At 37.2% G+C, this 27,895-nt stretch overlaps 2 protein-coding genes across 7 annotated transcripts in view; both read right to left on the minus strand.

Annotated features, from left to right (window-relative positions):
• LOC125801328 (zinc finger protein 239-like) overlaps positions 1 to 27,895 on the minus strand; it is a 157,917-nt gene that overhangs the window by 122,084 nt on the left and 7,938 nt on the right. The gene's annotated exons all lie outside the window — the stretch shown is intronic.
• LOC111196344 (zinc finger protein 658B-like) overlaps positions 1 to 27,895 on the minus strand; it is a 298,411-nt gene that overhangs the window by 24,265 nt on the left and 246,251 nt on the right. For 2 of the 5 annotated variants that reach the window (XM_049477362.1, XM_049477363.1), the window contains exon 2: positions 11,691 to 16,658. The exons of the other annotated variants lie outside the window; for them this stretch is intronic. In XM_049477362.1, the coding sequence (XP_049333319.1) occupies positions 15,097 to 16,539 (1,443 nt within the window). In that variant the 5' untranslated portion in view covers positions 16,540 to 16,658 and the 3' untranslated portion in view covers positions 11,691 to 15,096. Of the gene's footprint in view, positions 1 to 11,690; positions 16,659 to 27,895 lie in introns of those variants that run through there. 5 annotated transcript variants of the gene reach the window in all.

Genomic DNA, 27,895 nt, shown 5'->3' on the forward strand with positions numbered 1-27,895 from the left:
TAGAAATGATAGCAACCGCCTAGCAACCAGTTAGTAATCAAAAGTTTTTAGATTTCAGCATTTAACCAAAAGTTTTTAGATTTCAGCATTTAACCAAATATTTTTGGATTTAAGCATTTAACCAAAGGTTTTTAGATTTTAGCATTTCATCTAAAGTTTTAGCATTTAACCAAACATTTTTAGATTTAAGTGTTAAAATCCTCCACATGTGTCTAGGAAGAAAAATATGGAGAACATAACACATGGCTATCCTAAGTCAAAGAGCCAGCAGAGTTTAAGTAAGAAAGAGGAGAACAGGCAGTAAATAGCGGTACAAAAATCTGATTTAATTTTAGCTTCCCACCACTCATTTGCACATACAACAAACCATGGCAGTATTTACATTATTTACATATGCTGTATAAAACAACAAAGAAAGTACCACTCTGGGAAATGTAAACTATGGACGGTGCTACAGAAAAGAACACAACAAAACATAACCATATTAAACTACCTAAAGCCAAATTAAGTACAAAAAGAATATAAAGAAAATATACTCCCTAACTAATAACCTAAATACAAGGGGTAGCACCCGCCCTCTTACCTAGGGACCGATACAAACAACTCCTACATGATGTAAAAATGTACAGGTGCACCTATTTTACCTGTTTGCATACCCAGGTGGTACAGCCAAACCAGTGAGTTGTCTTTTAGCCAAAAAGAGGGATTAAGTTAACCACATCAGAGAAGTAATACAATAAAATTAGGCTACAAGAGCGCATTGGCCTTAAAGCATACCCCATGGTTCTCTCTCTCTGTCGGCCATCTTGGTTCAGGTCCTTTTGTAGTCTCCACCCACAACTCTCTCCCATGGCTCACCTGAGAGAGAGAGAGCGAGAGATAGAGAGAGAGAGAGATACTGCACGTAAGCATTTACCCAAAAGTCTTTGGTTTTCAGCATTTACCCAAAAGTTTTTGAATTTTACCATTTAACCAAAAGTTTTTGGACTACTTCTCAGCCAAAGTATTTGTATTCCACAATTTAGCCAAGGTTTTGGGCTTTAGAATTCAACCAAATTTGCTCCATTGCTTCATCAGTAAAAAATATTTTAATTCCAATTTAGTCAAATAAACTAACGTGAAAACATTCTGTGTAAAGAAAAGAGCACAAACATACAAAATAACATGTTTATACTGTTTAATTCATTATGTTTCACTTAATTTATTGTATTACCCATGATTTAACGGTTCATATTCTAATATTTTATTAAACTATATATTATTAAACTGTTTTTGGACTATGTGGGGCTATTTTGCTGTTATTGTTCTGTTGTGTAACACTTAGCACTGATTAAATATTACATAACAAAAAAAAAATATATATGAAAATAATTAAAATAGATATTTTCCTACTTAGCAGCACTTGTGTCCCCATTTTAAAGTGTCTGGGTGGAAACAACACCACGCATCTCTACCAAGCAATTAAAAAAGATATATTTTTATATATTTTCATATTATTTAAATAGTACCAAGCGTTACATATACAGAACAATAACAGCACAATAGCCCCACAAAACCCAAAACAGTTTAATATTATGGTTTATTCTCCCAACCAATCAACAAATAAAATATTTGCATATGAACAGTTGAATCATGGGTAATACAATAAATTAGGTGAAACATAACAAATATTTTATATTTAGTCCGTTGTGCTCTTTTGTTTACAGAGAATGTTTTCACAGTCGACGACTCTCTACTAAAAGGAGTCTCCCATCCGGGTGAAATGCATCACCAAACTCCTGGTGCCCCGGGCAGAGGACCAACAGTTGGTGGACGGTGCGGTTTTTGGGATGTCAATCAGACACATTCCTAAGTGATTACTTATTGGATAGAAAATGCTGTGTGGTAATCTGAAATTCTGTGCTGAGTATTTGTTTATAAACAGTCTGACACTCTTCTGAGGTAGAAATCAGACAAAGAATAAATCTGCTCTGGGAAGTCATTGATTCTGACCCACCTGAAGATGAAGGCAGGGGAGAAAAAATAAAAAAATTCCCGCACCGACCGCGCCGTCTGCGTCCTTAATAAAAACTTTTAAGAGCCAGGGAATGGCGAATAGTTTTATACAGTGCATGTGATAATGTGGTTTACAAATCAGACATTAAAGATAATGAACGTCTAGCATAAACTATTATTGATATCGTCTCATTGCTGTGTGCATCTGTAACAAAACATTTATAGGAACTATTAAAATAAAGAAATAGATTTGTGAGCCTGTACATACATAAGTGTAAATCATCCAATACAGTGTTGGACGAAATTTATATCACACTATCGTTTGTTTTGTTACAAACAGTATAAAAGCTACTGCCTGTGGCTAAATGGTGGAATGCCAATACTTTTGGCTGATTGAGCTGTGTTCTAAAACTTTTGGTTAAATGCTAATATCCAAATACCATTGAATAAATGCTGGTGCAGCACAGATATGCCTCTTTATGGTTTAGTATAGCTTCAGTCCAGCAGTGTAAACTCTTAAACGCAGAAACAGTTATGATCATAAACCACAAGCACATGTCTTTCTGAAAAATGCCAATTATAAAAAAATACTTTCATACGGTTTAAAAGGGCTGATAAAAACCTTTAGAAAAACACTGCAAAACACCACAAAACCAGCAGAAAAATATAAAAACCATAGAATATTTGTTTTAGCAGGAAAGGATAGTAAGCTTAATTGAATGTGTTTAAATTCAAAAGACAGGTATAAAAACAATTAAACACATTTTATTTTGAATTAGTTTAAACACAACACACACAATCAAAAATCAAAAGCACAAACACATACAACCTCACCCCCCCAAAAAAAAAACCCTAACAGAACATGCTAAGAAATATTACAATCTGAACACAAAAACTTGTCAAATTACCACATTATGGTTCATTAAAAAGTGGGCTTTCAATGTTTAAAATGACCTCCCCTTCCCTCACAACAGTTACACCACTCCACACAGTGGCGGGAACGCTGAACTCCTCCATGGTGTCACTGAGGAGAACAGTCTCATCGCCTTTTGTGGAGATTCCCACGATCTCCATCTCCACTGTGATCTTCAGTGACTCTGGTTCCTGTAACACAGAACATGGTGATAGGAGTAAGTTTTAACAGTCTACATTCTTTTCTGGTACAACAGCACAACAATAAAGTGTTAAACTACGGCACTGTAGTTATTAGTAGTGATGGGTCAGACTCTTAGCCGGCTCTTTGAAATAAACGACAAGCGCTGACTTCAGAGAGTGAGCCAATATATATATATAAATATAAATGTATAGATTAAAGTTTTACGATGATACATATAAACCACAGTAGAAGACAACATAAAATATACATTAAGGAAGAAAACTAATGATAGAAATAGAGAAATATTAACAAGAGGCAACAGTGAAAGCTCCTCATAAACTCTTACAGTTTTTAGGCATTTCTTATTATTAGCAATCTCTAAAGGATTTCAAAAGGGGAATAAACTCCAGTAAGAAGATATCAAATCAAGTATTTACAATGATGATAGTAGTATTTACTCAATAAAATAATAATATTAATAATATACTTAAAATCAAGATCAGTGTATGAAAAAAAAAACATATATATCACCAAGGTTCATATTTACAGAGATTTTAGTTTTCTTTAAAAAGAAAGAAGAAAAGTCTTTCCAGAATTAAGATACAATGGAACATAAAAAAAGATGATTAACGTTCTGATTGACAAAAAGAGCATTCAACATTGAAGTGCTTGATCTACCCCACCTTACACATGTGACCTCACATAAACTGTGTTTTGTAGCAACATCAGCTCCCTCTTCCACAACAGGGCAGATCATAACAGAAACCAATCAAACCCTCAAACATGAGCTCCTTTTTATGTCAATCTTTGCTAAAGTTTTCAAAAAACATCACCTGGATGCTTGTTTTTTTTATTTGCACAATTATTTTTTATTTTGTTGAGTGACACTTTGTTGATGGTGTTCAGTGCTGTTTATTTCACTGTATAGAGTTGCACATTTGAAAATAATATACACATTTACATTGGACCTGTTTGTTTACTTGAGATGGACCTTTGTTTTTGTATTTCATTATTTATTTTTTATAAAAATAAAGCCATATAAATAATATATATTTTATATAATATATGTTTCAACTCTATTAATTCATTGTACACATAATTTGGTAATAAATTGAATTAAGCAACCAAAAAATATAAGGAGCTACTTGGAAGCCGAAAGAGCCGTCTCTTCTTATACCTCTTTTCCACCAAAAAAGTGCTGGTGCCGGAGCCGGTTCCAGGGAACCTTTTAAGAACCCTCTAAGGAGTCACTCACTATGTATGTAAATGTGGTTTGATTTGTTACAAACAGCAGAGATGTAGTAATGATTCAGGACATTCAAGGCAGAAATAAAAAATGATGCAGTTCTAGCATACAGTTTTTTTATATACATTTTTGCAGTCTCATGGCTCAGTACATCTGTAACAAAAAAAAATCTAGGAACTATTAAAATCAATAAATACTTTTTTTTTTTTACTTTAAATACATTTATGAAGGCTATATCTATGTAAGAAGTGTAAATCATCCTTTACACACAATACATTTCTTAATTTCTGTATTGGTATTGAAGAGTAACTGTTTATTTTACCTTGAGTGTATTGACAAATATCTTTCAATTATGATTACTTATCTTAGTATCTATAATTACATAATCATTGTGTGAAACCTTGTATTCTATATGCATAACCAATACTCACATTATATTTGATCATTTTTACTCACAGTGTATTTTACACGCATTTATATAGAAGATTAACCAATAAACACAGTATATTCTTTACATATATAGTAAAACACTGTTTGATCAGGCATGTGACTAACACAGACTCTATTATATGACAAATTAACCCACATGATACATAAGGCATTTACTAACACATAGGACCTATTATATGGCGGACTAACCACACGCTACTAACACAGTAACATATAATATATGGAATCCATTGTGTGACTGGTGTAGCTTATGCTTGAAGCATTTCGTTCACTGCATGTTTCTGACTAACGGCCATCAATCATCGACTGGTACACTCTGTACGAACTGAATTGATACAAAGGAGACTTCGGGACGAACAGTGTGGCCTTTCTCTCTGTGCGTGCAAAGTTCTTCACCTACCAAAGCGGGAGGAGGACACGCGCACATAGGGAGGGCGGCACTGTCTAATTACTGGAACAATATCACACTGTCTGACTGGACCCAGTCAATTCCTGAAACAATACCACACTGTCCGGCTGGATACAGTCAAGGCCAAACACTAGTGGTCCGGTCAGACCTGTGAAACTTGAGTACTAACACGTGAAATTACGCACGCTAACATGAGATGATTTTAGCAACGCCTCATCAGCAGGTTTCACGTCATTTAGGGTATAAACATGGAGTCAGATCAGAGGGGGTCAGAACTTCTACTGGGACGGCTGTTAACTGTCTTGTATGTATTGGTTCTCCTGAATTCAGTAATAAATACTTGGTTTGCTTTCAACTTCACTCCACCTGCCTACGACTCTCTATCAAACGAACACGCAGGGGAGTTGTACCCCGGACGAGAGGTGGGGGTTAACCCACCTTTCATTTTCTTTTCTACAACAGTATTAAGAACTTTATATAAGGTGTATATACCTTATATAAGGTGTATGGCTATACATATGCCTATTGGGTTCTGTCTTTTCTTCTCAAATTAATGCACTGAACTGACGCAGCTCTCTAATGAACGTCAGTCGGTAACAGATGCTGTAAATACTAAATGCCTCTTAAGAATATATTTTAGTTGGAGGACCATTGCTGTCTTAGAACTCCAGGCCAATATTTAATAAAAATATATTCGTTTAAAAATTACAAAAACATTATTGGAGACAATCAGTGATTTTAAATTATTGTCCAGCCTTAAATATTATGTATAATTCATATTCAATATACATATCAGTGGTGTGCAGTAAGGCCTCTAAGGCCTTCTAAGGGCTGACCAAATGTGCATGTAAATAATTACATATTTTTTTATCAAGATGTATATAATTATTGCAAGTGTAAGCATTTATTTTATAGATTAACGAAAAAACAGCAACTAATTCAAAGCATTAGCCTGTGTTTTTCGTTGCTATAGGACTGTATGATTGACAGCGGTACTGACCAATCAAAGCTCTTTAAAATGTCTTCTGCTCACGTGTCCGCGGACCCTTCTCCTGATTTTGAGAAGGGTGTAGTAATGAGTCTATTAGAAAAGTCTTAGGACAATCTAACCAATAAGACTCATGCTTTTCACTCCAGGGGCGGGGCCATGGCTGCCTAGCCCCTTCTCTGCGCTCGGATGAAGGGGTCAGGCTACGCGCATTGATTAGTAGTAAAACGGAGAGCGCATGCTGGATTAATTAAATATTTAGCTAACTATCATGGAAATAAGACAGATATTGTGTCATATTATATTAAAAAGCCTTTTTAAAGGCTGCCCTTCAACGTGAAACTAAGTAATATGCCGTGTGACTGGTGATTTTTGTGTGTACTTAATGTTTTGGCTGCTCTGGCATCCTGTAGAGATACAAATGAGTGATATTTGTTAAACGCCTGTACTTGTAGGAACATTAAGCATTTATTGTTGGGTCTATTGTATGCTTTTGTAGTTTGTAGCTGTATTTGTGGACTGTTTATGTGTATTAAGTTCATTGGAACTACTGGTCTGAATCTTCAGGTCTGGAACTTAAGCTGGTTCTCTGGCTCTATAGCAGTGGTCTCAATCTTATTCTATCTGGGGGCCGCTGTAGGTAGAGACTGGGTGAGGCTGGGCCGCTCAGGACAAGAACACGTATTTTATTCAACACATTCTGCCATGCCAGGTGTTCTGTCGAGTGATGCTACCCATCGATACGCGCTTTCTAAAGACACTGCGCATGTGGTAACCTACATTTGTATTATTATTTCAAGTGTACTATAATAATTCTGTTTTTCTAATATTTTTTGTTCATTTAATAACCTGGACTGTCATTACATTGTCAAAGTGTAATGGCAATTAATAATAATAATAATAATAATAATAATAATAATAATAATAATAATAATAATAATAATAATAATAACAATAATAATAAAATATGATCTTAAAATAAAAAATAAAGATTATAATAAACTCTTACTACCATAACTTTACCCTGATACGGTGGTTTAGACTATCCAAACATAGTACACGAACTTCTGCTGGAAACATGCTCTAATATTGTGCTACTTTTGTGCTTTTACCTTTAAATATACACAAAAGGGTAGCACGGTTTGTCAGGGTAGCACAAGTCGACAGAACACCAGATCTCTCGTCTCGCCGTGTGGGCGTATCTTGAATCCAAATAAGGCTACAGGTGTAGTCAATTTTAAACTTTTAATGATTAAATGAACTTTACTGTGCTCTATATAAATCCATATTTTGCCGTTTGTGTGTGTAAGGCTCGAATGTGTGTGTGTGTGTGTGTGTGTGTGTGAAGTCCCTGATTAGCTGAAAGCAGCGCGGCGGCTTGATTCATTTGAATAAAGAATGCGGGGTTGCGTTCAACGCAACGCAACCCAACCCAGCCTGTATGCAGTGGCTCTCTCCATTGAAGTGAATAGGATGCGATGTGCTGTTGAAGATACATCAGCAATGTTATTTTATTCTTTATTCTGTTTATTGTTTATGTAAAAACTGGGTTTGCAACATTGAACATTAATCAAGCAATCGGTTATTTACACTGGAGGAGGACCCTCATTTACTGTGCCGCTGAGCATTTACAGTTTAAAAGGGATTAAAAATATTATAAATAAAATTAGAAAAATTAGAAATAAAAACTAGCATTTACTATAGACGGAAAAAATATAAAGATAAAAAAGGAAAAATAAAAAACTTTAAAAAGATCATAAAAATTAATACATCAAAAATAAAAAATATATATCTTATGAAAAAAATTATTTGATCAATAAAAATAATAAAAATATTTAAAATGAATTAAAAAATAATTAATATAAAATAAAAATTCATTTAAAAAAAAACAAAGGCTTTCTAATAGTGCAGAATAATATCAGTTTCAGTTAGTTTCGGTTTCAAATAATTGAAACAGCTCACCAAAACCTCAACCTATACTTTATATTTGACAATATTTGATTAACTTTACAGGTCCTCACTCATCTTAATTAATTTAACTAAACTGAGTTGTTATATTATTTGAAGCCTCGCGCTGAATTCAGCTCGGCGATGCGAGAGAGAGAGCGGCGCATTTTGCCTGATTTCTCTTGATTGAATATGAGTAAATATTCGAATTTAATACCATACATTTTGCTACACTTTATAGGACTTTATTTATTAAAAGTTTTTTTAATCGCAGTGCCATGCAAGCTTTCAAGCTCGTTCTGCGTGACTGCAGCATGCAGGAGAGATTTTAGTCAATTAATTAATATATACATTTTTAAAATAAATTTGCCCTGGTGATAAGAAATGAACGCTAACATATAGCTTTATATTGCTGTGTATTTCAAATGTTTTTTAAGGTTTATATACTTGACATGCAGCACCAGATGACAGGGTGATGCTTTATTTTTTAGATATGAAAAAAAAAATTAAAAGTGACTTTCAGTTACATAGCAAAGTGAAATGTGACATAAATGACATAAATAAAGTTATGTCCAGTTCAAAGTTCTTTTCTCTTTTAATTTTTCATTTCAAAAACTCCAGCTATTGAGTAAGAATAAGCACCTGTTAAAATTCTGGACAGCAGAATGCCTGTGTCTGCTCTATTAAGCTTAGTCTGTGTACTAAGCATAAATATAAATCCTTATAACTGTTTGATCCAGGTGTTAAACTGTTGTATTAATACCATTTTAACGTTTTTCGTTTTTATGTTTTGAAATTCGTTAGATTATATTTTTGTCAACATTTTGGGTTAATTTTCGTTTGTTATTTTTCTAATAATAATAGAAATTATATAATTAATTTATATATATAATTAATTTATGCACTCATTAATATGCCATACCACATGTCTGTCTTTGTTAAAGAGCATAATATAAAGTATTTCAGCATGAAAGCACGTATTTGTAATGTGTCATTACTACATCTCTGCTGTTTGTAACAACACTTCTCGCAATTGGCCCGCGGGCCGCGAGTGTGAGACCCAGGGGCGCAGATGGACATTTTGAACTGGGGGGGACCAAGCTGTAAAATTATATATATATATATATATATATATATATATATATATATATATATATATATATATATATATATGCTGCAATAAACTTTAGAATAATCACTTTTCTGATCAACACTAGCCATACTGAAACTGTTATTGGTCTGGTATGTCAATATGTCCCCAGTGCCATCTGCGCGCATTCTTACACCATGATGCCAAATCACTGACATCCTACTATTCCATATCACATTGTTTGGTTTTTGAAAAAACGCTGTCATTGTTTTTTGTTTCTTCATTGCTACAGCCTAGGCAAGACCAGGAAGACAATGTTAACATTTTACATCTTATAATTTCAGTTAACAGCGACTGCTTACTAAAATAAGATCATAATAACATCATACATAAAATCAATGGAGAGAGCCGCTGCATGCCTCGGTGCATGCCGGGTTGCGTTGCGTTTAACGCAGCTCCGCCCTCCGGCTCAACTTTATTCAAATAAATCCGGCCGCCGCACTGTGTCCAGTCCAGCCAATCAGGGAAAAGCAGGCTGCGTCCAGCCAATGAGGGAAGAGCAGGCTGCGTCTTCACACACACACAAGCCTCTTACACACACACACACACACACACAGAACAGGCGCCTGTTTATAGAGCTATAGGTTACAGTGAGGTTGGTAAAAAAAAATAAAAATATTAAACTTATGACTGTCTACTTCTGTTGCTTCATTTTAATTCAAAAACGAGCAAGGAGATCCAGCGTTGAAAAAAAGTGCCAGTGGACACGTACCGTAAGGAGCTGGTAACTGCCTGTGTCTGTAGTCTACAGGCAGTTACCAGCTCCTTAGAACCCCGGACTTGAGAAGGTGCGTTAAATTTACATTGGAACTGGAACACGGAGCTCCGAACAATGTAACCTCTGAACTGAACGCTTCCTAGTTTAAAAACGAGGGCATTGTGGAACACAGAACTCCACAAACGTACAGTTAATTAAATTAAAACCCCAACGTTTATGCTTGTAGATGGTAGATTTCGGATGAGGTCACTATAATCATCTGCGCCCATGGTGAGACCCCTGCTCTGTAGTGTTTATGCGTCTCATTTTGACCCTGTGGCTATAAAGACTTCCTAAAAACAAACTTGGGTAAAGGGAGGAACTAGAAGAGTTTGTGACACAGAGAGGAAAAAAGGAGTAAAAAAATTGGAGCAAGCCAGAGCTCAGGGTAAAAACTGGCATAAATTTATTTTTATGCAAACTAAGATCCAAAACTGAGTGACTGTAGACAGGTGTTTCAGTTTCATTGTCCAACCCCGGTATGTCCCAAATGTGTCTATAAACTGGGTATAGGATATATATGATATCTCAATAAATTTTATAAAACATATTTTCTTTTTTTTGTTTTCAGGTCAGAAAGTCCTTTTGTAACGATTGTAATAATACTTTTTATTATTTTAAGTAATGTCTTTTTTTCCACAGATCTTTCAGACACATCCCATGTAAAAATGTCCCCAGAGCTCGTCAAGCTAGTCATACGGTTAGCTTATTAGAATAGGCAGCAGTGACTTCATTTAACTCACAATAGAAAAAAGGGCAATTCTGTTTATATTCTTTTTCCTAAAGTTCATAATAATACTTGTAAAGGGTTAATCATTTAGTGGGTGTTAACATATGAACAGCTCAGGCATGAGGGATTGTGGTAGCTGCCTACCGTTTCATACACAGTCTATCTCTGCTCTCTCCTACTGGTATGCAGATTAGCTAAGTGTCAAACAGTCAGGTTGTTACCGTCATTTAATGGTCCATATTATGTCAATTTACATTTGAGATTTGTAGGTATAAACATACACATATTCACACACATATTTTTTCACAGTTTATTTTTTCACCTGCATATCCGATTAGCCTAAATTTTACCCTGTATATTTAATTCCCAGTGCCAGAGAGCTTTATTTTCGTGATAAATATTTCTTAAAACTGCATTGACACTAATGTGGTGACGTGTTTGTGTGTGTTGTGTTGGTACATGTAGATCAGGTGCAGCAGTGCTGCTGGGGTTTTTAAACACAGGGTTCAAACACCTTTTACCATGTAAAATTCAAGCACTTTTCAAGCACTTTCAAGGCCCATTTTCAAGTTTTTTTCAGCACCTTTGAGCAAAGTGGTAAATTAATGATAACGGTGATATCTCAAAACTGCGATTCAGCGATAATCAATATATTGCAAAACTATTATCCACACTTCACAGCGACTGAGCTACTGAGAAAAAAACACTTCTATATAAGTAAATAGCAGGAGTTATGGATTTATTGGTGTCAGTTTCACACAAGTTAAATACCAATGTTCTCAAAATACTGAGTATCTCAACATAATGTGTATCCAATAAATTTCGTTCCACTTCACGATTGAAAGATTATTGATCTACTGTTCGAATTATGATGTATCTGGCATGATACGTCATAAAGAAGAAAAGGAGATCCAGTCCAAAATTGTAGTTCCGTCAGATTTTATTCAAAGAATCTTCTGAGCAAAACAGTTTTTTTGGATACATCAAAAATTGAGTAAAAAGATTATTGAAAATTGAATTGAAATAAAAAGGTGAAAATAAGAGGAAAACCCCAAAGGTGAGAAAAGTTGGGGTTTCCAGAGTTCTCGGCTGCGTGACCAGGACCTGTGGCTCTGTAGTCCCTCTCGGGAGAAGCTCTCCCGCCCAACTCTACTCTTCTTCCTAGACAGAGTCTAATAAAAACAGGCATTCGCCTGGCCTCAGTCTAATGGTGTGTGAGGAGGCTCCTCACACCCCCCGGATCCTGATACTGATAAGCAGTTATTCATCCTATACGTCAGCCGAGAACTCGGTCACCCCAACCTTATCAGACTATAGATTACATGTACAGAAACTCATGGTTCTGCTGGAAAAAATCAATCATGCTAAGTTGCAAGAAAAACGGCCTTGCTTTGAGCACAAGGACACAATATACATACATTCTAAGTCACAATGTGAATCATCATGAATCGTGCTAAATGCTTGAATAACATACTGATTAAGTGAAATGCTGATTTAGTTACACACAGATTAACCCTTTAATCAATGAACAATGAACATAGTAAGGCAAAACTCCTCCGTATTCTTACACACTTGTTAATTCTTCACAAAAAACAAACAAAAAAATCATATATTTATGTTTGAAGCCCAAAATGTGGCAAAAGTTTGAAAAGTTCAAGGGGGGGCCGAATACTTTTGCAAGGCACTGTATATAGTGGTTGCTTGAATGTATGTTTGGCTGTGTACAAAAGCTTTTGGCTAAATGTTTAAGTTGAAAGAATAGATAAGATTGCAGATCTTGCAATATAAAAGCCTTTTATTGAATCACATAGATATGAATATGAGTAAATACATAAGGTGATGTAAAACAACTATAATAGCTGGTACTGGATAAAACAATCAATAAAGTAAATGGATTAGATATTTTTAGTACCTTTAGAGATATAAAAAAAACCCTTTAGCAAAACGATACCAAATAAGGAAAAGATAACAGAGTACATAACTTTAGCAACACAACACAACCAAATATCCCTGTAGATTAACTTGCAGATTTTTAATCAGACTGACTGAACCATAGACCAATGAGAAAACCAGTAGAGCAGGGGTGTCAAACTCATTTTGGCCGAGGGCCACATTGGCATATTGGCTGTCCTCTGAGGGCCAGATGTAACTTATAAATGTAATAAAATGTAACCAAATGTAATATAACATGAATGTAATTACTCCTTAATGTTAAATAACTCTCAATATACTATTTATTCAATCAAATATTACAGTTGCATGGAAAAAAATGTTTGCTTGTTGCTCTATTAACATAAATCCTTTTAATTTGTCATGTTATGAAATCCAAAAACTCCATCAATCAAGAACCAAACTAGTCAAGTGAATAGGAATGACATAAAATACAAGTTGTATTAACTTTGATCAAAACGTTTGATACTGAAATAAGGCTTAATAAATATAAAATTAAAAATTGTGAGCTGTTAAGAACATGTGATAGATTTAGCATTTCCTCAGATTTAGCAGTTCCTCATACAACCACTAGTCGAAGCTGCAGCAACAGCATCACAAGCCCGCAGTCTTTACTGAGTCAGAGCTACAGCCCAGCCACGGGCTACAGGGCTCAGCTGAGGCAGTCTGGAGCGTTTTTACAGTTTTTAAAATTCTTCTGTGTAGAAAATAAAGATTTTAACCCCACTAACCGAATAATACAGCTCTCTACAGTTCATCTTTCAGCCCAAGCAGCTAACAGCAGCAGTTTAGAGCAGAGTCACGGAGTCACTGCTCGGATTACATTATAAACAGGTCAGTTAGCGCGCTGCTAACCTCAGGATGTTTATAACTACGGAGTTTAGTGGACACACCATGGCTGCAAGGTTAGACTGTTGAAGGCTACTGAAGACTATTAAAGGCTATTAGAGGTTATTGAAAGGGTTATTGGGGGCAGAAATCAGTAAAGGCTGGTTAGATAAGTGATTCACGTCCTCGTCCTTTGCTGAGGTGAAACTGCGACTAGCGCTGTCACAGTGATGTTTATTAACGTCATTAAAACAGATTTAGTCAGCTATTGTCTTATAAATATTTACACAGAACTTATATCTCTCCTAACAAGCGTTTATTTTGGTCAGTAACACTCTTCGTAACAAAAAAGGCATACCGGTCTTTCGCCTTGAAGCACAGCCGTCCGTCTGCATCAGCTTCTCTTTTTCTGGACATTATGAGATAAACGTTTGTATGTCTCAATTCCACCCGCGAAGTTACGCCTTCCCTCCGGCAGGGTTTCCACATCAATGACTACACTGCCGTGTAGTGGCAGTAAGCCGTAACTTCGCGGGTAATACAATCAAGCATTGTGGGAAATGTAGTTTTTGGTCAAAGAACGCTTCTGACCTATTTATTATAGACACTAAGATCTTACAAGCTCTCGCTTGGATGTGGCCACATTTGGCCCGCGGGCCTTGTGTTTGACACATGTGCAGTAGAGGGAATCAAGGATCCTGCAGTCTTACTGCTGCATAGCCTGCTGAGTGTTGCTTTCAGTATGGAAACTACAGCTAGACCGTTTTTTTTTTTTTTTTTTAACTCTGAAAAGGATTTTGTTGGCCTTTTGTTGCAAGCTAAGAATATTCTCTACTCCTAAGAATACTCTACTCCTTTAAACTACGACATCTAAATTTTAAAAGACTAAGTAATGCTAATCTAACATCTGGAGCAAACACTGGCAGTGCCCTCGCTCCAACTACAAACTACAAACGTGGAGTGGAGGAAAAAATAAAGAAAGTTTTTATATGTAAACAATTGAGAATGTGTTAAAGCTGTAAATGACATAAGTTGACCAAATGATCATTTCCTACTTATGGCAAAGCATATTCAATTTTTAAACCTAAAAATGTCCCAGAATGATAAAATCCTCACTTTTGTTTATTATTAGTTCTAAAGCTAATGCTGAGATTTAATATACGATTTTACTCTGAGCTAGCATCATCGCTTTACTATTTATTCAGCATATCACTGAAAAAATTGTAAAAATGTATGTTCCTAGTTTATGCTGTTAGTGGTACCATTTATGATTCTGTGTGTAAAAACTTCTTAAAACACAACACTAAGTGTTGAAGAGCTCTGCAGGCATTAACTAATGTAGGTATACAAACATACATAAAAACACAGCATGAAATTCAGTAAACATCATCTCTGGATAAGATTCATTTTTCTGAACCTGTAAAAAGCCATTTTTAAATGAAGTTCTTGTAACAGAGTGAAGATTTTGTGCATGATGAGGTGTTTTTGGCTGTCTGAAAGATTTAAGGTTTGCATTTTTTATGGCAGAGGAACAGATTTGGGATACTTTTCTATCTTTTGTGAATGCACTGATGTAATATAAGTTCACTCTGTAAAGTAAAACTCTTCCCACAGTCTGAGCAGTGATACGGTTTCTCTCCTGTGTGAATGCGCTGGTGCAGTTTGAGATGACTCTGTTGAGTAAAACTCTTCCCACAGTCGAAACAGTAATACGGTTTCTCTCCTGTGTGAATGCGCTGATGCAGTTTGAGATTACTCTGTTCAGTAAAACTCTTTCCACAGTCTGAGCAGTGATACGGTTTCTCTCCTGTGTGAATGCGCTGGTGTATTTTGAGATCACTCTGTCTAGTAAAACTCTTCCCACAGTCTGAGCAGTAATATGGTTTCTCTCCTGTGTGAATGCGCTGGTGTTTTTTGAGACTACTCTGTTCAGTAAAACTCTTCCCACAGTCTGAGCAGTGATACGGTTTCTCTCCTGTGTGAATGCGCTGATGCAGTTTGAGATTACTCTGTTTAGTAAAACTCTTTCCACAGTCGAAACAGTAATACGGTTTCTCTCCTGTGTGAATGCGCTGATGCAGTTTGAGATTACTCTGTTTAGTAAAACTCTTCCCACAGTCTGAGCAGTGATACGGTTTCTCTCCTGTGTGAATGCGCTGATGCAGTTTGAGATTACTCTGTTTAGTAAAACTCTTTCCACAGTCGAAACAGTAATACGGTTTCTCTCCTGTGTGAATGCGCTGATGCAGTTTGAGATTACTCTGTTTAGTAAAACTCTTTCCACAGTCTGAGCAGTGATACGGTTTCTCTCCTGTGTGAATGCGCTGATGCAGTTTGAGAGTACTCTGTTGATTAAAACTCTTCCCACAGTCTGAGCAGTGATGTGGTTTCTCTCCTGTGTGAATGCGCTGGTGTATTTTGAGACTACTCCGTTCAGTAAAACTCTTCCCACAGTCGAAACAGTAATACGGTTTCTCTCCTGTGTGAATGCGCTGGTGTATTTTGAGACTACTCTGTTCAGTAAAACTCTTCCCACAATCGGAGCAGTAATACGGTTTCTCTCCTGTGTGGATGCGCTGATGCAGTTTGAGAGTACTCTGTTGATTAAAACTCTTCCCACAGTCTGAGCAGTGATGTGGTTTCTCTCCTGTGTGAATGCGCTGGTGCAGTTTGAGATTACTCCGTTTAGTAAAACTCTTCCCACAGTCTGAGCAGTGATACGGTTTCTCTCCTGTGTGAATGCGCTGGTGTATTTTGAGATTACTCTGTTGATTAAAACTCTTCCCACAGTCTGAGCAGTGATGTGGTTTCTCTCCTGTGTGAATGCGCTGGTGTATTTTGAGAGTACTCTGTTGATTAAAACTCTTCCCACAGTCTGAGCAGTGATGTGGTTTCTCTCCTGTGTGAATGCGCTGGTGTTTTTTTTTATCACTCTGTTTAGTAAAACTCTTGACAGAGTGCTGATGTTCCTCCATGTCGGGACTTGGCTCCATCTGTCTGTGAAATGTAGCAAACAATTTCTGCGTTTTCAGGAGATTCTTCTGGATGGCTTGTGCTTCACCTCTTTCAGCAGTTTAACACTGTTCTTTATTAAATATCCTGGTTGTTTATTCTGGAAAAACAAAGAAAAAATTTTTTGTGTATTAAAATAAAAGCAGGTCAATTAACCAAAAAGAATTACCTACATTAGTTACACTATATGGAGAAAAATACTGGGACACCTTCATACTACAATAAAGGCTTCAGTACTTTTATCCCATTATAAATTCACAGACATTTTAATATGTAGTTGTATCTTGACTGTCAGCAGGCTGCAGCTGCAAAATGTATGTAGCAGAAACACTGCTGCTGTCCAGCACTGAATACAGTGTTATACTACTACTTTAGTAGTATCACACTTTACACTATAATCCATACTACTAAAACTTGAAGCTCGGCTGCGCTCCGGTCCACACCTAGAACCTCCCGCTATGAAGCCGAGCGGAGCGCAGTGCGGCCGAACCGAGTTCCTCGATTAGGCTCGGCCCTGATGCAGAATTTTAGATTTTAGATGCAGAATGAGCACACCTGATGCTTCCACAAGTGATTAAACAGGAGAGATAGTTGAGGGAGGCAGGTCTAATTCAGTGGTTCGGCTTTCAAAGGTCTGATAAACTTCAGCTTGCTCCCAATTGTGCCGGAAAGTGGAGTTGACTAGCAACGGTAATGCATCTAATCTGTTCCACCACCTCAAGCAGTTTCACTACACACCATATCTTCCTTATTCTGGCTGAAGCACTTATGTAGTTTATGTTGTATCTAAGTTATTTATAGTTGATATAGGTTTGTTTATTTGACGGTGATATCGTGTTCCTTTTATATAAATGAAGGCTTTCTGCATTCTTTATCCTGGATGAGGCACTTTTGTTTTGACCTGTTAAATATGTTTACAAAAGGATAAGAAGCTCTGCCTCTGTTGTAATGTAAAGTTATTTATATTGGTAAAATGTAAATAGGTTATTGGTTTGTGTTTGACAGAGATTATATTGTATCGACCGAAATTAAGGAATGTACCGTGATATAAATTTTGGCCATATCGTCCAGCACTAGCTGTAAATATGTCATACTGCTCTAACAAAGTGTATCTCGTTTTATCTTATAAATATCTTTGTAATTTTCTGACTTGCAGTATATCTCTACCCCTCACCTTTTATAATCAAATATTTAGTTTTTCAATACAATAATTTCAGTGACCGGAAGCAGAAAAAGCCTGTATTAAATGTATATGCTTGATGAAGAGTCTCGACCTACCCCTTCCTGTTTTTATGTTCTAGAAATTAGATAATATTACTTTTTTTATTCAGGTGTAGGACCATTTATGGGATAATTTATCTGCATACAATCACAGCTCCAGAAATGACATTAATCTGTTTTAATAAGGCAGTATGCCATAAATATTGTAAGAAATAATGTTGCCAATATTTTTGAATATCATGAACTATATTACCCTGAAATATGGAGCCATATCACCCACCCCTAATTATCACATTCAGGGTAGTACTTTCTTGCTGTTTTAAGCAAAAGAAAAATTCACACTGTTTTCATTTCCTATTATATATCTTCTAGAGACATTTTATATATGTTTATGTCCAGTATAATTTATTTTACTTTAATCCTGCTTATATGGAGTGCATTATTACCCAGCAAAAAGCTACACATCGGCCCTTCGTGGGCTAAGTGCGGGCACTGTGGGCAGGGGCTAGCCCATTAAAATTCCAAACAGGCCCAACATGGGTTTTCTGTGGGCAGCCTGTTCATTGGCTGGCCCACTCAAATCCTATAAAAGGCCGCTGTGGGCTAGCCTGAACTGGCCCAGTGCATTAATGCCCCTGTAGGCCCAGTGTGGGAATTATTTGGACAGCCAACACTTTGATGCGCCCACACAAATCCCAGGCAGGCCCACTGTGGGTCAGCCCACATTCAGCCTGCACCATTTCACACCCTGAAGGGCCAGTGTGGGTTATATGTGGGCAAAGCACAGTTTAGCATGCCCACACAATTCCCATGCAGAGCCAGTGTGGGTCAGCCCAAATTCAGCCTGCGCCATTTCATACCCGGTATGGGTTATATGTCGGCAACCTGCACTTTGGCATGTGCACACAAATCTCATGCAGAGCCACTGTGGGTCAGCCCTAATTCAGCCTGCACCATTTACACACTGTAGGCATTGTGGGTTATATGTGGGCAGCACGCACACATATGTGAGCATGCCCACACAAATCCTATGCTAGGTTACTCTGGGTCAGCCCAAATTTACCATTCAATATTTTACAATCTGAAAGTTTGTGTCATAACAAGTTCATATGAAGGGTATCTGAATATTTTTTATTGTTTTTGTCTGTGAGAGCTAGGTAGATTAGCTAGCTTAGTGGATAGGAGCAACACTGTGTGAAATGTAGTATCAGCTCTGAAAGATTTTCTAAACCAAAAGTGGAGAAAAATCAAGGTACCACAGCAGAGTTGTGCAGAGACCTTTGGAGGGGCACACACACACACACACACACATAGTAACATCTCATATTTTTCAAGACATATACTGTATAGCTATACATTTTTATTTATAAAAATATTTTTATTTAATATTTTGGATAGCTACGAATTTGCTCCATGGTGCTGATTCATAATCTCACCTTTATTATTGGTAGTGCTGATAATAAATAAATAAAAATATTAAATTATAAATGTTTTTGTGCTTGACTATACACTTTGTGTAAGCCAGCAAGGTTGTAAAAGTTACATATTTTTTTTATTTTTGCATGTGATATTTAATTGTGAGGATCATGTAACCAACGAATCCACCCCCCTCCCCCTCCCCCCTCCCTGCACGTGCCTTTACCACAGAGCAACGATCAAGCTTAATTTAACAGTGGCCAAAAAATTGAATTTTCGCCTGTTTGAGGGTCCCTCTATTCAGCTTTGAATATTTTTTTAACTGTACACTGTACCCTGGTGATCAATGGCTCATATGAAAGTAGATACTTGGGGTCCAAAAATGGACCCATTGGTTTTCAGTATTTGGTAAATTAAATAACCTATTATTGATGATACATTTTGACAATTTTTCAAAAAAAATTAAAATCGCCTATTGTTTTCACATACAAATCATCATATCTTTAAAGAACATGATGGTATCAAACTAATTCTGCTTATACAGGTGCACTAACTACTTGTCCATGAGCAGCCAAAATTTTATTTATCTACCTATAAGCCTATAACTTTTATTAAAGTTTAACCAAAGTGTGCCAAAAACGTCTCCAAGTGTCCCAAACTGTGTCCAAATGGCACAAAGTTCCCCAATGGCCAAAAACTTCTGTATACAGCCACAAATCTCTGTAAATGACTCAAAAGTAAAAAGAAAACTAATATATATACATAATATCATATATATACATAAATATATATATACATAATATACATAAGTATATATATATATATATATATATATATATATATATATATATATATATATATATATATATATATATATGGCCGAATCAATAGTGTTACACTGATGAGTTAATGTACAATTGCTCCCCAGAGTCACTCAAACAGCTCCAGCAAAACTTCTGATAAGTGTAAAGTTTTGTTCGTTGAACGCTCCACGAAGCGCTTTGCTTCCAAATAACAGTGAACGCACCTCAAACCAAACACTGCCTACATCCGCTCTCCCTCTGGGTCAGGAACCTCCTTATTTACTGCTGATTCGCCTAAACTCGCTGATTGACAGCCTTCCAGACCAATGATATACCGCCTCGAACCGCTGCGTAAAGGCGGAGCTAAGCTGAAACACAGAACCATAGGCGGAGACGGGAGCGCATACGCACGGCTGTATCTCTGGCTCTGATTGGTCTATTTTGACACACAATGGCTCGTTTGAAAGCTGAAAGTGTCTACAATTGGACGAAACGGCTGTCAGTCAAAGTCAATGGAGCTTTTCGAATTTCCCGCTGTGTTTTTTTCGACGCTGAATAAATTATCAGAGCTTTTCAGCGCGTAAAGGTGCTTGCACACTGCACGCGGTAGGTGCGGCGCGGTACGCTGACCCCCATAGGACTCAATAGTGTCTAGAGCGGTAGAGCGGTGCGTCGCTGCCGCGGAGCAGAGCGGAAAGCGGCGCGTTTCCCCGCCCATAACCACGCCTCCACCGCGCTACCGCTTACCGCGGGCAAAGTTCAACATGGTTCAACTTTGACCTCGCGGCAAGCGGTACCTCGGCAGAAAACGCATGACGTGAACTCACGCGACTAGAGAGAAACTGTAGTCCAAACAACAATAAACGTGCGCGAGAGACTAATAATAGCGATTAGTGAATCCCCTCAGCTGTACATCACTTCCCTACACTCATATAGAGATAACAGGAGGAAGAGAAGAATCAGAGCTTTGTTCTGAGGCTGAGAAACAGATACAGATCCACAGAGGCTGTAGAGACTCAAAACTACAAAACACCGCTCGCAGAGGTGATGGGTTTTAGAAAACTCCGCCTATTATCAGCAGGAGACGCTTGGCGTCAGCAGCAGCCCAACGCAACAACAACTGGCCAGCGTCCAGCTGAGCGGCGGCACAGCGGAATACAGCGCGGTGTACCGCGTTCAGTGTGTAAGCACCTTAAGTCTTCACGCTCTGAGGCTGATTACAAAAAAACAAAGCGCACTGGATTATAATACTCTGATGGATTTTGAAGAGGACATCTGTGGCTAAATGGAAAGCTGTATACTACTTTTATTTCTCAACCCTGATGGATTAAATTTCGATGGGAAAGTTCAGGATTTAAATGCTCCAGTGAAAAATAGCGTTTTTTTTTCATCTTGGGTGAGTAAGCTGTTTAACATGTATAAAGCGGTTTTATTCGGGTTTAAACTGTATTTTGTAGTTGCTGTAGGTGTTTATGATTTTTTAAGGTGATAAAAGTTAAAGTTAAGTTATTAGTTTTGGTTCTGAAGTGAGATCTCTGTGTAAAGCTTCTGTCTGTGTCTGCTGCTGTGTGTGTCACCCCTCCCCCTTCTCCCCCTCCTCCCCCTCCTCCCGTCTGACTGCCTGAACTCACGCACACACCGCTGCACACACACACAGCCACGGGAGTCCCCCGTCATATCAGAGCGGTTTCACCGCAAAACATTATTTATTTGTTTATAATTAATCAAAATGTCCGCCGAGTCGATTTCCATTCCGCCGGCGGAATGGCCACTAGGGGGACTGCGGAAAGGGGTTAAAGGCAAAGTCAGTGAGTGACTTTGGTCTGTCAAAGTGACTGAAAGGTAAGTTAATTTCTGTTCTACTATACGCTTTTATATTTTTGCTAAGATACGCTAATGTGGTGCTAATGCAGTTACCACTCTCAGGTTATTGTAGCATTATAAGGGTAGCAATGTTGTAGTTAGCATTGTGCTAAAAAAAGTTAGCATTGTGCTAAAAAAAGTTAGCATTGTGCTAAAAAAAGTTAGCATTGTCCTAAGTTAGAATGAGAATTTACCTCACATTTAAATAACACGAGGGGCTCCCAAGTTGGCAGCTTATCTCGGCTCTTGGAGAAAGACTGCTGTTAAGTAAGTTAACTTTATATCCAAGTATGTCAACAATAACCAGCTAAGGGAACAATGGCTTGCTAAGGGAAATATTAAGGGAAATGGAAAATGGAAAGATATCCACTTAAGCTAAGGGAAAGATAGCCAGTTAAGCTAAGGGAAAAATAACCAGTTAAGCTAAGGGAAAGATATCCAGCTAAGCTAAGGGAAAGATAGCCAGTTAAGCTAAGGGAAAGATAGCCAGTTAAGCTAAGGGAAAGCTAGCCAGTTAAGCTAAGGGAAAGCTAGCCAGTTAAGCTAAGGGAAAGATAGCCAGTTAAGCTAAGGGAAAGCTAGCCAGTTAAGCTAAGGGAAAGCTAGCCAGTTAAGCTAAGGGAAAGCTAGCCAGTTAAGCTAAGGGAAAGCTAGCCAGTTAAGCTAAGGGAAAGCTAGCCAGTTAAGCTAAGGGAAAGATAGCCAGTTAAGCTAAGGGAAAGCTAGCCAGTTAAGCTAAGGGAAAGCTAGCCAGTTAAGCTAAGGGAAAGCTAGCCAGTTAAGCTAAGGGAAAGATATCATTTTAAAAAGTTTTGGTATTTTTGTGAACCTGATATCCTGATATCGGCCACCTCACATGTTTATAGAATGTAACTACCAGTCACACACAGTGACTGTAAAGGCTATTTATGTTTCACCATGAATAGCCTGAAGAAATTCAAATTCAAATAACTATCACTATATAAGAATCACTGTAATCAAATACAGTCTGCAAATTTCTCTAAAATTAAGCATTGTACATGAAAAGACACTAACAGATGTAGTATTTACCTGACTACATTCTCATATCTCTATATTATCATTTTAAGAGGCCGTGAGAAGATCAATCATGCCACCACCAAAGGATGCAGAGATCGAGCAGGTTGCAAAGGTTTGGCTTTGGAATGCAGTCTCTTCAAAAAAAATAGTTAATTTATGATCTATGCTATATTAATGCATAAACAATATTCATTTTTGATATTATGATTAACTATATCTGTTCTATTTATGTAAAGTACATCCATTTTCTCCTTCATTATTATTGCTGTGAGATAAAAACCTTAATGCAAAAACTAATGTTATATTCAATTAGAATTTTTTTTTACTGGTTTGATTGGGATGACATTTTGGTTCCAAGTCTACAAGCAAGAGGAATAAAATTAATAATAGAGATCGGGTGGGTTTCCTGAAAGCTTCGTTACGCTAAGAACTTCGTTAACTCGTACTTAAGATTGATCGTTAATTAAAGAGTGTTTCCCAAACCCGTGCGTAACTAAAGTACTACGTAAACTCGCAGATTAACGAGTGCCCTCACCCAGTCGTTATTCTTAAGAGCTTCTTTAGGGGATCTCTACTTGCAGTTCAGCACCTTAAACACCAGGGACCGCCAATTTTGAGGGTGAAAAATTATAATTTCCCTGGTTGAAGCAATTATATTATGTTACTATTAATTATAATCAATTATATTATATATATAATTATTATTATAATAATTAATATTATTATATTATATTATATTATTTCCCGTGTCTGCGGGTGCTCCGGTTTCCTCCCACAGTCCAAAGTTCAGGCTAATTGGATGTCGGATAAAAATTGCCCCTTAGGTGTGAGTGTGTGAGTGGATGTGCCTGTGTGTCTGTCTGCCCTGCGATGGATTGGCGGCCTGTCCAGGGTGTATACTGCCTTCCGCCCGATGCCGGCTGGTGTAGACTCCAGCCACCCCCCAAGACCCTTAACGGATAAAGCGGTTGACGATGAGTGAGTAAGTGAGTGAGTTATATTATATTATATTATATTATATTATATTATAATGCCAACTTTGTCTGTGTAGTCTGACTGGGCATACTGGAATTGACCAATCAAACCCATAAATTTTTAAAAATCCATATTCCTGTAGATGATGCTCACGGTCTAAGCAAAGCTGCAAAGTCACCAAGTCCGTGGATTCTGTAATCAGGCTGTTATGTGGCATACACACACTTATATACACTTCCCACCAGCCCGGGAATTACAGCACAATACAATATATTTCCATGCTATTGGGAAAATTCCTGGTACTGTAGGTCCGGTGCACGGGACGCCTGCGGGGTCTTTACTCACACCTACACGTATTGTAAAGGGTATCGGTGAATGTGCAGGTAATATTTAATATTATTCTTTATTTAGGTGCTTCTAATCAACATTAGCTGCGGTCCAATCTGAAGGGAGCTGCCCAACTAGGCAGCATTTTCAGGCAGCATAGGCGCTCTCCCGAGAAAAGGACTGTCCCATTCGGAAGGTAGCATGTGCTGCCTACCTGGGCAGCTGCCTTATTTTACCCCGATTCTGAAGGCAGCGTGAGATGTATCCTTCACGGCGAAGGCAATCCCATGATGCATTTCACCAGATCAGAGTTCCAGCGCTCAGATTTAAAAACATGGCGGACGGAGCCGGCACTGCCACGGAGTTTCTGTACAAATGTAAGTAATTCCCTCCTGTATTTCCACTCACCGCTGCGTGGGTTTATCAAACAAGCATATTTTAGACTGTTTTAAGTTGTTTTCCATCGTTGTTTTCGCCTGTACTTCATTTAATGTAAGACCTGACTGGCGGAAGCTACCGTTAGCTTATCGCGCTAATTTACCGGGTAAGCTAACATGCATCTAGCCGACTTACAGAGTACCAAACGCGGCTGCAGCGCTGAGGAAACCCCCGCTAGGAAACAAAGATACCCTGGCCGTCCAGTATAAAAAGTTTTAACTGTTTTAAGTCACTGTTACGTATAACTAAGTGATTTACTGTGTAAATAGTGTACAACTGTAGAATAACCTGTAATTCAGTGATTTAATGCGTAAACAGTTTAATTGTACTGTTGTGTGAAACGTAGCTTAGTTTGATAATTTAGCTCTGATGGCTCATACAAAATATTTATTATATTATGGTTTCATTACTCATGCATTTCTATGAAGCATCTAATCAAAAATAAATTAAATACATAAATAAAACTGACCATACTCTGAGAATTAAGTGAGGAAAAGTGTATAATTAAAGTAAATCATGAATATTTAAATATCTGAGAAATAGCTGCCGCTGCATTGAGATTTATCCCGAGGTAAGTGATCATTAACTTTAGTTTTTTATAAACAGCTCACGGGCACAGCGCGCTAGACGTGATGACGTATGCTGACTCTAGAGCGTGTCCCGAACGCGCTGCCCTATAAGATCCCTTATGGGTGAAAATGCTGCCGAACGAGGGAGCTGCCTTTGAAGGCAATGACTACCTAGGCAGCTCCCTTCAGATTGGACCGCAGCTATTGTGTCCGTTCATCTGGGCAAACTCTGGGGTGTGTCAGCTCACAAATATATAAACACCAGTCAAAAGTTGACGCGTCTCTTTTTTTTTACATTGTCGATTAATATTAAAACTATGAAAACAATTAATTGACGCATATGGTATTATCTAGTTAACAAAGAGGTGCATGGCCTTCAAAATCCCCTGACCTAAACCCAACTGAGATGGTGATTTAGGATGAGCTGGAGCTTTACAGTGTGTGTGTGTGTGTGTGTGTGTATATATATATATATATATATATATATATATATATATATATATATATATATACACTGCTCAAAAAAATAAAGGGAACACTCAAATAACACAATAAGACTCCAAGTAAATCAAACTTCTGTGAAATTAAACTGTCCACTTAGGAAGCAACACTGATTGACAATCAATTTCACCTGCTGTTGTGCAAATGGAATAGACAACAGGTGGAAATTATTGGCAATTAGCAAGACACACTCAATAAAGCAGTGATTCTGCAGGTGGGGACCACAGACCACTTCTCAGAACCTATGCTGTCTGGCTGATGTTTTGGTCAGTTTTGAATGTTGGTGGTGCTTTCACACTCGTGGTAGCATGAGACGGACTCGTCCGTTCCCCAGACCTGAATCCGATTGAGCACATCTGGGACATCATGTCTCGCTCCATCCACCAACGTCACGTTGCACCACAGACTGTCCAGAAGTTGGTGGATGCTTTAGTCCAGGTCTGGGAGGAGATCCCTCAGGAGACCATCTGCCACCTCATCAGGAGCATGCCCAGGCGTTGTAGGGAGGTCATACAGGCACGTGGAGGCCACACACAATACTGAGCCTCATTTTGACTTGTTTTAAGGACATTACATTAAAGTTGGATCAGCCTGTAGTGTGTTTTTTCACTTTAATTTTGTGTGTGGCTCCAAATCCAGGCCTCCATTGGTTAATAAATTTCATTTCCATTGATGATTTTTGTGTGATTTTGTTGTCAGCACATTCAACTTTGTACAGAACAAAGTATTCAATGAGAATATTTCATTCATTCAGATCTAGGATGTGTTATTTGAGGGTTCCCTTTATTTTTTTGAGCAGTGTATATATATATTTACACACCGGAACATACGTATATGTATTATTATGTTATTTTTATACTATTAATAATTATAATAATAATAAATTAATATTATTATCAATATTACTATTAATAATATTTGTACAATATCTATTAATATAATATATTAACAATAATAGTTTTAAAAAAGTTTAATGTTTATTAAACATTTATATATAAACATATGACTTATTTATTTAGCCATATGTATCTGTAGGAGTATTTTATTAATGCCAAAGTACATCCTTTTGTTTATTTAAATTTCAAAATATGTATCATATTGATGATTACAACACTTTTTTACATTTTTAGGGTGTAATACTGAATAAATACTGCATAATAATCGATATTTGTGGATCGATTGAGTGCGCTGTTTCAGGGGAGGATTCAACAAAGACGTTCTTTAACCTCCTTTGTTAATTTTCACGTTGCGAAGCTCTTTGGGAAACACTCGCAGAACTGGCTCGTTCTTTACTCACGTCATTCGTTAGTTCGTTCGTTATTCGCTAAGGTTGTTCGTTTTCGGGAAACCCACCCCAGAGGCTTTGTTCCAGTAGCAATAATAGTATCAGTTTATTATTCATCTACTACATCAGTCTAGTGCATTTAAGTATTTATTCAAGAATATGATTTGCTGTTTTTATTGATGTTTATATATATATTATATATATTATTATTTATTTATTTATCTTTTTTTAAGTTGTATAATTCTTTGTTATTTTGTATTATGTTTGATATTTATATCATACCGTTTATTATAAATACTGTTTTTGCAAATGGAGATATTTATGGAGTACATGTTTATCTACATGCTAAAATATAAATTTGGGATTTAATTTACTTAAATACTGTTGTGTGTTGTTTATATTTTATACATGATACTTTGTAATAAATTTTATTAATTTACTATACACTTTAAATTGTGTTATTTATATAATTGTTTTACAGCCAGTTGCAAAAAATGTCAAAGTGCCAATAGCACAGCTTTAAATTTTCTTTCTTGAAAAGTGTTCTCTGTTCAATATTGCACAGTTCTAAAAATTTGGGGCCACAATTGGTTTTCCACTGAGGGCATGTGTGTGGGTGTGGGTGTGTGTTAGTGTTAGAGCTCTGCAAATCTCTGTTGGCCCAATGGGCCAATGCTTTGGTGTTGATTTTGCATACAGGAGTATATCTTCGCTGGCCAAATGTGGGCTGCCTGAAAAGGGCCCACGCCGTGGGGCCGACGCTATACTGGTGAGCAAATCTCCATTGGCCCAATGTGGGCTGCCTGAAATGGGCCGACGCCATGGTGCTGGTGCCGTCCAGATGAGCAAATCTCCGTTGGCCCTAAGTGGGCTGCCCATATGGGGCCGATGATGTGGGGCT

This window comes from Astyanax mexicanus, chromosome 4, assembly GCF_023375975.1.
Source record: "Astyanax mexicanus isolate ESR-SI-001 chromosome 4, AstMex3_surface, whole genome shotgun sequence".
Taxonomy (NCBI): Eukaryota; Metazoa; Chordata; class Actinopteri; order Characiformes; family Acestrorhamphidae; genus Astyanax; species Astyanax mexicanus.